Raw genomic sequence first — 13,119 nt, 5'->3', positions numbered from 1 at the left:
TCACAGGCTGAATTTCATTGAGTGAATACCGAGGAGAAAGTAATTCTTCCCCAGAGGACAGATTACGAAAGTTTCGTTCAACAAAGTCTCTAGTATTGTTCGTCTGTCTGTGATGTTTATCAGATCGTGGAAACGCAGTGTCAGAAATGGAACGTCGTTGTTTTCCAGAAAGTGAAAATAGTTACATAATGAAGTACTTTTCAGTATTTATCAAACTCTGTATAGATGTTCAAAACTTTTCTTAGATGATTAAATTTTCATCCGGAACTGATGTCCATCATCATCAAAATTAGTATGTCTGACTCCCCTGGACGCAATTACACTCTTGTGTATGTTGTTTGGTACAAACAGCCTCCATACGTCATCTTGACAAATTTCTTGCCATACCTGAACTACATGTTTTATCACATTGCTTGCTGGAGGCTAGAAGAAAATATGGGTTTTCCAATCATATCCGAGACATGCTCTTTGTGTGACAAATGAAGGGAACCATCAGAGTATTCAAGTGTCTGTAAATACCTCACGTTGATCCTGGTGATATCTGCAGTGTTGGGTCTTGCATTATGCTCCTGGAAAATACCATTTTTACCCTGATCATGAAAGGTATGGTAACAGGAACTACTATTATTGCGACATACCGACAGTTCCCATTCACCAATTGACAAATCAGTCCTTTTGTAATATCTAATAGCTCCTCTCACCATGACTGCAGCAGCTGGTGGGTCTTCTCTGAACACGAGGTAATGTTATTCAGTGTCTCAGTCGACTCTGGTTCTATATCATGCAAGTCTTTGATGTGGTGTCAGTGGTGAACGACGAATGGCAGCTCGAGATCTCAATCCAGCTTCCAGTAATCTGTTGCCGATGGTTCGTGTTTTCCTGCACCGTCTCATCGAAGACAGTCAGACAATCCCACGATTTTCTCGTGCTGTAGACCTTCTGGTATGATCAGTGCCTATTTTCATTACCACACCTGTTGTTCTGAGTTTGTCTCGTCATCACTCGTTCTGTATTCACTCTACGTACTACAGACAACTGTCTGAGTGATCTGTTCCCATATCTGACATACGAATGATTAGACGTTTCCAGAAATCCGAAGGATGACGATAGCTGCACTTACGTGTAATGTGGGTATGCTGTGATCTCCACTCGAAAAGCTCTACTAACGTTAGATAGATCCAGTAGCTATTATTTACTCATCAACAGAGTCCTAGTCCTTACCTCATAACGCACTTCGGACAGGTTTGAAATTTAATCCACGATATTTTAGTCTTATTGCAACTGATTTTCAATGCTGCTATCAAACGTGTTTCATCAGGATCTTCTGCTCATCGCTCAAATCTTTTAGTATCGACAAAATCTCCTCCGCAAAATAAAGATGTTTAAGATATTGTCGAATAATACATAGATCTTCTTTCCGTCTGCTTAAACTAATAATGCTTTCTGTTGAATAGTTTTGATGATACTGAATCTTTGTTCATTTCTAATGTGATGTGTGATTATGTAAGTTTTCTGCTGGAGAAACGTACGCAAAATAATTTCCTATCTGGTTGTATTTTTATATATTTGTCTTGTAGCTGCACATTAATGTTGCAGTGAAAGAATGTTAACTTAATGGAAGCATAAATTAATTCTCTCTGTTAATAAGGAGTGGGCTATAGTCGTTGTAGATCAGCATAGCGGACATGGACACGAGATCAATTTTAACACTAGAAAGTTTATATTTTCAGAGTCGAGTGAAAAGGAAATGCCTATTCCGTGCCTCAAACATATGTTTTGTACCTACAGAATAGCGTGTGTGGGAAGTGTTACAGTTCTCCTTTCATCTCGAGATATCTTCTGCGGAAATTAGTCGTTCGCTAGTAAAAGACAAGGGAGAACATGCTCTGTTGGACACGGCGTACTGAGATTGTATTCGATGATTCAAAGACGATGGTTCTGAGGTGAGTGGTGAAATGCTACGTAGTCGATGTGGTGTACCGTGAACTGCTACAACTGTGAATGCTGAACAGTTCTAAGCACAATTTTTCACTTTCAATCGCGCAATTAAAGATAAACACCTCCAATGTGCTCAGAGGTGTGACAAAGGAGTTCCGCTTCTTGACAATGCCAAACCACATGTCGCAAGACTGGATGTCTTACCCCGCCCGCGCCATATGCACCAGGCATAACCCCTTCCAGTTATTTGTTTCGGCCCCTGCAGCATGGCCTTTCTGAACAACACGACTTTTAAGATCTCTAAAACTGACTAAATGAGTGGAGCATCCGTTACCGGAAAGTGCGAAAAGGTTGTAGCTGCCAAAGGACACTATTTGCAGAAAATTACCTTACACCATTCTATTAAAGTGAACATGTGTTTTCTGTCCAACAAAGAGCGAGAATTAATTAATGTATCCTACATTAGTTTTAACAGTAATGTAGTTGACGGAACTAACCTTCCTTGGCGGACAAAACGGTTTAGAACACTCTTGCGGAAACAACGAAACAAACATGCCAAATTTAAACAGACGCAAAATCCCCAAGATTGGCGATCTTTTACAGAAGCTCGAAATTTAGCGCGGACTTCAATGCGAGATGCCTATAACAGTTTCCACAAAGAAACTTTGTCTCGAAACCTGGCAGAAAATCCAAAGAGATTCTGGTCGTATGTTAGCGGCAAGAAACAATGAATGCCTTCTCTGAACGATAGCAATGGAGATACTATCGAAGACAGTGGTACCAAAGCAGAGTTACTAATCAGCGCCTCCGAAATGCCTTCACAACAGAAGACGAAGTAAATATTCCATAATTCGAATCGAGAACAGCTGCCAACATGAGTAACGTTGAAGTAAACATCCTCGGAGTAGAGAAGCAACTTAAATCACTTAATAAAAGCAAGTCTTCTGGTCCAGAATGTATACCAATTACGTTACTTTCGGAGTATGCTGATGCATCAGCTCCATACTTAACAATCATATTCAACCATACGCTCGAAGAAATATTCGTACCCAAAGACTGGAAAGTTGCACAGGTCTCACCAATATTCAAGAAAGGTAGTAATAGTAGTCCACTAAATTACAGGCCCATGATATGCAGCAGGATTTTAGAACATATATTGTGTTCGAACATTATGAATTACCTCGAAGAAAACGGTCTACTGACACACAGTCAACATGGGTTTAGAAAACATCCTTCATGTGAAACACAATTAGCTCTTTATTCACATGAAGTGTGGAGTACTATTGACAAGGGTTTTCAGATAGATTCCGTATTTCCGGATTTCCGGAAGGCTTTTGACACTGTACCACACAAGCGGCACGTAGTGAAATTGCGTGCTTATGGAATATAGCATCAGTTATATGACTGGATTTGTGATTTCCTGTCAGAGAGGTGACAGTTCGTAGTAATTGAAGAACTGCAAAACTATTTAGAAAAGGTATCTGAATGGTGCGAAGCGTGGCAGTTGACCCTAAATAACGAAAAGTGTGATGTCATCCACATGAGTGCTAAAAAGAACTCGTTAAACTTCGGTTACACGATAAATCAGTGTAATACAAAAGCCGTAAATTCAACTAAATACCTAGGTATTACAATTACGAACTACTTAAATTGGAAGGAACACATGGAAAATGTTTTGGGGAAGGCGTTTTATTGGCAGGACACTTAGAAAATATAACAGATCTACCAAGAAGATTGCCTACACTACGCTTGTTCGTCCTCTTTTAGAATACTGCTGCGCGGTGTGAGATCATTACCAGACAGTACTGACGGAGTACATCGAAAAAGTTCAAAGAAAGGAAACACGTTTTGTATTATCACGAAATATGGGAGAGAGTGTCACAGAAATGATACAGGATTTGGGGCTGGACATCATTAAAAGAAAGGCGTTTATCGTTGCTACGGAATCTTCTCACGAAATTCCAATCACCAACTTTATCCTCCGAATGCGAAAATATTTTGATGCCACCGACCTACATACGGAGGAACGATCACCACGATAAAATACGGGAAATCAGAGCTCGTACGGAAAGATATAGGTGTTCATGCTTTCCACGTGGTATACGAGATTGGAATAATAAAAAATTGTGAAGGTGGTTCGATGAACCCTCTGCCAGGCACTTAAATGTGATTTGTAGAGTATCCATGCAGATGTAGATGTAGAACAAAAATGTTCTACGAAATTTCACAAAAAATTCGTTTTCGTGCCATTCACTACGCACCAGTCACAGTTTAAAGATTTCAATTGTAGTTTGTGACGAATTAATCTCGAATGTAGGATGTCATATCCGCTACGTAACGACTGTATGGCCCTTACATCACTGTACCATTTGTTGTCCAGCAGGTGTAAGAATTCAACTCTTTTGTTTGCAGGCTTCCAGAGTCCGGGCGGCGAGAGCGCCGTGGTTGCGCCCTACATGGACTCTCGCAGTACAAGCAGCGGGACCTCCGACATGTCCGACTACATCGAGACGCTGTCGGTCTCCTCTCACAGCTCCTCTGACGTCCAGGACGCTCTACTGTAAGTATGATGACTTCATTGCTCTCCACTAGCTGCTATTCCGTCGTTTTCCAGCTGGCAAATTAGTGTATTCTTTTGTTATTGTTCTAGATTGGGAAGACAAGCCACAACAACGCTGAGGCCGAGGTCTGGAAAGGAATATCAGCTAATCGACCGGTCGATACTTGACGGTGACATGAAGGTAATGTCCATATGCATTCGTGTGCTACCTATAGTAATATAACCTTCTGAGATGTCACCGAGCGAGGTGGCGCAGTGGTTAGACACTGGACTCGCATTTGGAAGGACGACGGTTCAATCCCGCGTCCGGCCAACCTGATTTAGGTTTTCCGTGATTTCGCTAAATCACTCTTGGCAAATGCCGGGATGGTTCCTCTGAAAGGGCACGGCCGACTTACTTCCCCATCCTTCCCTAATCCGATGAGACCGATGACCACGCTGTCTGGTCTCCTTCCCCAAACCAACCAACCTTCTGAGATTTTGTCGTAGTTCAAACATCCATTTACTCACCACAGGTCATGACCCCTAAAACTTGAATAATCCTTCTTCAGTATTGGTCCGTAAGGAAGTCTGTTCGCTTCACATCTGAAATTTTTCGGGGAACGAATGCAATGCAAATGTAACTTCAGTGCTGTCATTTTATGATTGCCCAGAGGTGGGCAGGGGGATGAGGGGATGGAGGTGCTTCCTGGGCAGCTCAGTTTTCCCTTACTGTGTTTCTAAGACTTACCTCCAAGATCAGTTAACAGGACGATAACTCCTAATCATCCTTCCTTCCTTCTTCACAAGATCAGTTACTGTAACAAGGCAGAGTTCTGTGGAACCCAGAAACTATTGGAGCAATCTAGTGTTACTGATGAAAGAATGAGCTTTCCTGCTGTAATTCACATAATCTCTAGAGAAATATGCAACCAACAAGGAAATAGTTGGAGAATTCAATATTGCATATCTTCCTGAAAAAAAGGCGGAATTTTGTGGCAGTCTGATGAACAAAGCAGCCTGATAAAGAAAGTAAGAGCCTACGGAATATCAGACCAGCTGTGTGGCTGCATTGAAGAGTTTTTAGCAAACAGAACACAGCATGTTGCTCTTAATGGAGAGACGTCTACATACGTTAAAGTAACCTCTGGCGTGCCACAGGGGAATGTTATGGGACCATTGCTTTTCCCAATATACATTAATGACCTAGTAGATAGTGTCCCATGCGGCTTTTCGCGGATGATGCTGTAGTATGTAGAAAAGTGGCAGCATTAGAAAATTGCAGCGAAATGCAGAAAGATCTGCAGCGGATAGGCACTTGGTGCAGGGAGTGGCAACTGACCCTTAACACAGATAAATTTTATGTATTGCGAATACATTGAAAGAAGGATCCTTTATTGTATGATTATATGATAGCGGAACAAATACTGGTAGCAGTTACTTCTGTAAAATATCTGGGAGTATGTGTACGGAACAATTTGAAGTGGAATGATCATATAAAATTAATTGTTGGTAAGGCGGGTGCCAGGTTCAGATTCATTGGGAGAGTCCTTAGAAAATGTAGTCCATCAACAACGGAGGTGGCTTATAAGACACTGTTCGACCTATACTTGAGTATTGCTCATCAGTGTGGGATCCGTACGAGGTCGGGTTAACAGAGGAGATAGACAACATCCAAAGGAGAGTGGCGCGTTTCGTCACAGTGTTATTTGGTGAGCGTGATAGCGTTACGGAGATGTTTAGCAAACTCAAGTGGCAGACTCTGCAAGAGAGCCGCTCTGCATCTGCGGTGTAGCTTGCTGTCCAGGTTTCGAGAGGGTGCGTTTCTGGATGAGGTATCGAATATATTGCTTCCCCCTACATATACCTCCCGAGGAGGTCACGAATGTAAAATTAGAGAGATTCGAGCGCGCACGGAGGCTTTCCGGCAGTTGTTCTTCGCGCGAACCATACGCGACTGGAACAGGAAAGGGAGGTAATGACAGTGGCACGTAAAGTGCCCACCGCCACACACGGTTGGGTGGCTTGCGGAGTATAAATGTAGAAGTAGATGTAGAATACTATGACACATTGGAATCCAAGGATGCGAGTAAGATTATATCGTAATCACACGGTTAGCAACTTTGTTGTTGCATGGTAAGGCCACTTGTCACTGGGAGGTACGGTGACTTACACGTGTGCTTAGTGACAGCTGGTTTCAGCCAGTGTTCTACCTTTTAACAGTTACTTAGACTTTTACTCAATTATCTATGTGAAACGCATTCTGCAGTGACAAAAAACTTTGCACTCCAGCAATGATATCTATCAGTAACTATAGTACGTTGTATTTTACGGCAAGAGTGTGTAAGCTTAACCCTCCACCTGCATAATTTTAAAATGCTATCAAATACTATAATTTTACACACAGGTGCTCAAACTACGGAGACGTCAAAGGCCTTCCATGGAGAGGCGTAGCTGTGCAGTTCTCGTTAAAAATGTAAACAGTTGGGTGCGCAGTAAGGTTACGCCTAATAACTTAGCTCTTAATAACATATCTGTAAAATGACTGCAAATAGTTTCAAGTAAATCAATGCAACACTGTGGAAAGATACTATGTACTGAATTTTTATCTTCACACGCTTAGTAGTTCCTTGTCAGTGGCTCTGAAAAATGTGGGATATCGATTTTTAGTAAAATCTGACAGCAGATATTATAGTTCGTCGACAGTATGGAGCTATGACCTGAAATTTCCACAAAACGTAACTGTGATGCTTCACTGTCTCCACCAGTAAACGGAACAGAATTTCAGTTCAATTGGATGAGTGGAGGTAAAGTAAAATTGAAATAAATTTTGACCAAAAATAATGCACCATAGATCCACATGTGAATTTAGTAAAAGCGTGTAAAAAAACAGGACAGACTGCGGTGACTTTTCATTAGCAAAGAAGAATGTGCGAAGCAAAAAGTTTGAAGAATTGAGGCTATTCACATTTCAGATAATTATTTCTATCAACTTGTTTTCGAAACTTTTCACGTTCACACTCAGATGGGCTCTCAGGAGTTACGTTTGTAGAAAATTGCTTTGTACTGGCTCTTTGACAAGAAGATATGAAACATTTCAATATATCGACTTGACTGACATTTACGTGATAATCTGTGTCGGAAATGACTTTTTGTTGGTTCGTTGGTGGTAAGTTCCTATGGGACCAAACTGCTGAGGTCATCCGTCCCTGGGCTTACGCACTACTGAGTATAACTTTAGCTTACGCTAAGGACAACACACACACTAATGCCCGAGGGATTACTGGAAGCCGGCCGCTGTGGCCGAGCGCCTCTAGGCGTTTCAGTCCAGAACCGCGCGACTACTACGGTCGCAGGTTCGAATCCTGCCTTTGGCACGGATATGTGTGATGTGCTTAGGTTAGTTAGGTTTAAGCAGTTCGAAGGTCGATGGGAGTGATGACCTCAGATGTTAAGTCCCATAGTACTCAGAGCCACTTGAACCCTTGTTTTTCTTTTTTTGAACCTCCGATGGGAGGAGCTGCGCGAACTGTGGCAAGGTGCCCAACGTCGCTCGGCTACCCAGCGCGGCTAATGAATTTCTGTGGTTATTGCTTCAGTATGGATGTCATTATAGTTAATGTGCATCCACAAGCTTTCATTGCTGCAGTAAGTGAAGAAATGCGTTTCTTGACATAACGTGACATAACTGTTACTGATGTGAACACTTCAGAACGTTGCACATCTTCTTGTTAAGGAGCCAGTATCCAGCTTTACGCTACGTAAATAGAGACGTAATATAGGCACACGCCATCTAACGATGGCTCTGAAATGATTCTATACCTAGTTCATGCAAATAAACAAAGTGACAGGCTGCATTTATCATGAGTTATACGATATCCATAGTGGATAAGCTCACTCCCTTCCAGTACGTTTGCAGTGTGGCCAGATTATCCTTTCTCATCATAGTGAACAGCCAGGGCGTGTAGTAGAATTTGTGTTGATGTACCTACCAGCAAACTAAATTGTTGTATTATTGTGAACTTTCATACTTCTATTAGAACAAATAAGCCCTCTGTGACAAATAGTAAGTCGAAATTGACCAGGTTTCGACGCTACTATGAGCGTCGTCTTCAGAATTAGACTAACTGTTCTAAAACATAAATATGGTTCAAATGGCTCTGAGCACAATGGGACTTAACATCTATGGTCAGCAGTCCCCTATAACTTAGAACTACTTAAACCTAACTAACCTAAGGACATCACACAACACCCAGTCATCACGAGGCAGAGAAAATCCCTGACCCCGCCGGGAATCGAACCTGGGCCCCGTGCGCGGGAAGCAAGAACGCTACCGCACGACCACGGGATACGTACTCTAAAACATATTAAGTATATAGTACATTAATAAAATTAAAGTTTGTACTGACTGGAAAAAGTAGCAGTACTTACAAGTCACATATTAAAAAAAAAGATCTAAGCCGCTAAGGGCTGCTCGTACTTTAGTGAACAAGGGTTGCAACAAACTGAGGTGCCCACGTTAGATATTATGGGCAAGTAAACATGGTGTGGCTACGAGTAGTCGCAGGCGCTCGTAGCAACACCATGTTTACTTGCCGCACTTTCTAACGTGGGCACCTCAGTCTTTTTGCAACCCTTGTTCACTAAAGTACGATCAGCCCTTCGCGGCTCGCCATCTTACTTACAACTATTCATGACGTCACCTTTCCGGCGTAGATCTTTTTTAATATGTGATTAGTAAGTACTGCATCTTTTTCCAGTACAAACTTTAATTTTATTAATGTATTATATACTTAATATGTTTTAGAACAGTTAGTCTAATTCTGAAGACGACGCTCATAGTAGCGTCGAAACCTGGTCAATTTTGACTTAATATTTGTGACCGAGGGCTTATTTGTTCTAATATAATTCCGACACGGTCACTGAACCTTAGCAGCTATGTTCAGAGTTTTCATACTTGTCTCGAATGTGTGTGTGCATATTGCTGTCGAATATCCTTTTTGTGTAACAATAATTAATCATACATCAACATTTTACCAAACATGACTAAATACCACTGTATTCTCAGTTAGAAATACCATAGCCACCAGCAATTTCATTAACACCACTGCTATTATTAGCACCACTTCCACCACCATCGTCACCCTATTGAAGTTTTTAGTGTCGGCTTGATCGGAAGATGCACTGGTAGTAAGCTTACCCCCTTCGATGTGTGTTTGCAGCAGGGCGATAAAGCTGGCCACCCACTCCGCTCCATCGGCGGGCAGTACGCCAACATCACGCCGGTGCCAGAGAAGTCCGAATCGCCGTCGCCTGGTTACATGAGCGGCTCTCCAGGTCAGGAACGAGACGACCAGCCTCTCATCTTGCACAACTTCGCAACAAAGTAGATCACCATCAGCTCTGCGTTGTGGCTGACGTGGGTCAGCGACTGCCGATGGAAGCCATTTTCCGGTACCTGTAGGAATGTGCGTTACTGCAGTGCATCCTCAGCAGCAACTTGGGCTCATTGACAGGAGCTCGTCACATTGTATGATGAAGGCAACAAGCTCCTCGATCACTGCTGTTGAGAGTTTGAACTGTGTATCAAGGTGCATCGCCTGTCCAACTTAAAAACCATTTCAGAATACGTTCTTCTCCTATTGCAAGGGTCCTATCTGTGTATATGTAACAAATTAATGTCAAAAAGTGTACTGCATTCGAGAGCGTAAGAAGTAACAGTGTAAAAGAACGGCCATAGTTCTACAGTGGCCATTCTTGTGGCAAATTTAGTTCAGTGGTGTTGGTATCAGGTAGCACCATTTTTGATATGTGTCGACCACGGACTTATTCAGCAAAGAGACTATAAACTCACGTACACCTTACTGGATTTACAGAACGCTACCGATTTCATTTCGCGAGTTATATTAATGGGAAACAACTCAGCCTTAACGTGAAGGCTACCCTGCGTCCTCCTTCCGTCATGACCTGTGACCGACATGGGTTATCTTTCTATTCTAGGTAGTCTCTATTATATCCTAACAGAAAATCTGAATTCACTTCCAACTAATGTTTTCACCCGTAAAAGAAAAAAATATTTCCGTTGTTTTCAAGGCATTTGAATATTCTAAAATTGCCAATGTATGCTTTACATTTGTTGATTTGCATTTGAGTATGGTAAATACCATTTCAAAAATAACATGGCCAAAAAACGAAGTACCAAAAATGAACAAATCTGGGCATATAAAATCCAAAAATGTTCAAACGTACTGTCACATTAACTCGAAACAGACAGTGTTGCAGCATTTCATATACATTTTGTTTATTTGCACTTGCTAAGGTTTTACAGTGAAAAGTTTCCTATTTTGAAGGTAATGTTACCTCAGCTGGGCACAGGTAAACTGATATTATGAAACATGTAAATGAAATGTAATATAATTTTTTATATGTTCAGCAGGTTTTTTGATATTAGCCACTGAAGAATTATTTTGTAATTTTCACGAAAATTTCATAAGTTATGTTAATATTTTTGTAGTGGTTTTCAATTGCTGCTAATAATGACATTTATTTCTGAAGATACCTATGACATTTGCTCACAACAGGAATGTGTATTTGAGCTTAATGCATGATCACAGATATTTCTTAAATTATCTCTTCCCAGTAAATCTTTTATACATATTTTGATATAATTGACTACCTGGTATTTACTAGTGATTTGATATTTCTAATCATACAGTAGAATTTATTTATCATGAAAAATTGTGGAGGAAAATTGTTCTTTCACTTTTTTATTCTTATATACCCCTTTTATAAAGTATAAGTAGGAAAGTGATGAGAAATTGTTTTCACTTTTTAAGGGGACATACATATATACCCATTGCTAATATTATAGTTGATTGAAATATTTTCTACTATTAAAACTGAAATGATGGCAGTTATTTTGTATGTGTGTGCATGTGCGGTAGATGCGTATAACCCAATAGAAACTAGTCACATGGCAGATTTTCATTTTATTTCATGTGCACCACTGTGACAGAGTTGAAGAAGAGAAACACAATTTTTTGAGACATGTTGGTATGGAGTATTGATGAAACTGATGGGACATACTATCAGAAGAATTCATCCAGTTCCTGTAAAGATCCATAATGGTTGTACTTAGTGTATTTAAGAATTTTCTGTGGCTGATGTGGATACAGTGATATAATCATGCCCCTTAACTAACAATGCAACATTTATCTTATAAAGGAGAAGGACTAGTATGTTAGATTTCAATCCAGAATTATTCCACTATGTTGTTCTGTTAATTCCTTGCTTATTATTTTACTTTTATATAATGGATATCAACGATGGATGCTCCTTTCTATGACTGATTACTACAAGGATAAATTTGTTTAGCTGAGTGTACAGAATGCAACAGTTCCAATTTCACAAAGACCTCATGTTGTAAAATGAAAATAAACAATGTACATAGTCTTTAAAAGTAAAGAAATTTTGAAATTAAAATCATAAATGTGAAGAGTAGATGTAAGCATCACAACATGATGTTAGCTAACCTGTAAGTTTTTGAGATTATACCACTTTCAAACCATACTGCCAGACTCTGTACAGAGACATATGCTTATGAGAGACATTCCTTGCATCTTTTAAAAGATTATTACTTAAGATGAAAACATTATAAGTATGCTGGAATTAATTTTAATCACTTTATCAAAAATCAGTTAGCCCCAGTCCTCATTTACTGATCTGCAAATCTTCATTTGATTAATACTGTTCAAGGTCAATGTAACAACAGTATAGACAAAAACTGCTGAACATTTCATCTAACATGAAAGTATTATTTTCAACTCTTATTTCAAAAGGAAATAGATTTCTCTTTTTTTTGCAAAATTCTTTTATGCCTGTTATCTGCATTGGGTATGTAAAAACTTTTTTCTTTGTACAGTTATTTTATGCTGAGTAGCTGCATCCAGTACTTAAGAACTAGAAATATAATTTTATTTAATCTAACAATCTACTTCTATGCACAGTACATTTCTATCCTTCTGGTTAGTAACAGCTGGTTTCATTCTAGCATCCCACATTAAAAATTGCTTAATTTTTAGCTGCTTATGTTTATTCTGTCATGGAACAGTATTCAGAGCTAGTCAAAATTATGTTTGCACAAACATGTAAAGATATCTGACTGACTGAAGTATATTTTGAAAAAGTGGTGTTTGTGTTAATAACTGAAGTAAAAATGAAAATTCTGCAGTAGAAGTTGTGTGAAAGTTTGATATATGTAATATGTAAGATTAAGCCATTGACATAAAGTTGTAAGATGAGTCTGTACAAAGCAAGGCAAAAAGGATTTATTAAATTATTGTACTTAGAATTATCTGTATTTATGTGATTTTTTTAATTCACCTCAAAAACATACCTAAGAGGGTTACTTTATAACACCTACTCCTTCCAGTAAATATTCCTGTTGTATGGATGAAACAGAAGTGTAAAAAAAACTGATGGCCAAATTAGATCCTCAGAGTTGCAATATAAGTTATTGCTCATAATTACGTACTTCCAGATAATGGTTGGTGTAAATTAAAACTTTTGATTACATTTATAAATACAGTTATATTTACTGTCAAACACTTGAAGTTTGGATTCTTTATCATAAGAATTGCTTG

At 39.7% G+C, this 13,119-nt stretch overlaps 1 protein-coding gene across 1 annotated transcript in view; it reads left to right on the top strand.

The window, feature by feature from the left end:
- Nucleotides 1–12,836, top strand: part of LOC126336471 (uncharacterized) — a 582,392-nt gene extending 569,556 nt beyond the window's left edge. The window contains exons 10-12 of the mRNA XM_050000210.1: nt 4,351–4,498; nt 4,589–4,679; nt 9,700–12,836. Coding sequence (XP_049856167.1) covers nt 4,351–4,498; nt 4,589–4,679; nt 9,700–9,867 — 407 coding nt within the window. The 3' untranslated portion in view covers nt 9,868–12,836. The remainder of the gene's footprint in view (nt 1–4,350; nt 4,499–4,588; nt 4,680–9,699) is intronic.
- Nucleotides 12,837–13,119: the final 283 nt, after the last annotated feature.

The sequence above is a fragment of the Schistocerca gregaria genome, chromosome 2 (assembly GCF_023897955.1).
Source record: "Schistocerca gregaria isolate iqSchGreg1 chromosome 2, iqSchGreg1.2, whole genome shotgun sequence".
Taxonomy (NCBI): domain Eukaryota; kingdom Metazoa; phylum Arthropoda; class Insecta; order Orthoptera; family Acrididae; genus Schistocerca; species Schistocerca gregaria.
Note: the sequence above shows the minus strand (reverse complement) of the source record. Positions and strands in the feature narration are given on the sequence as shown.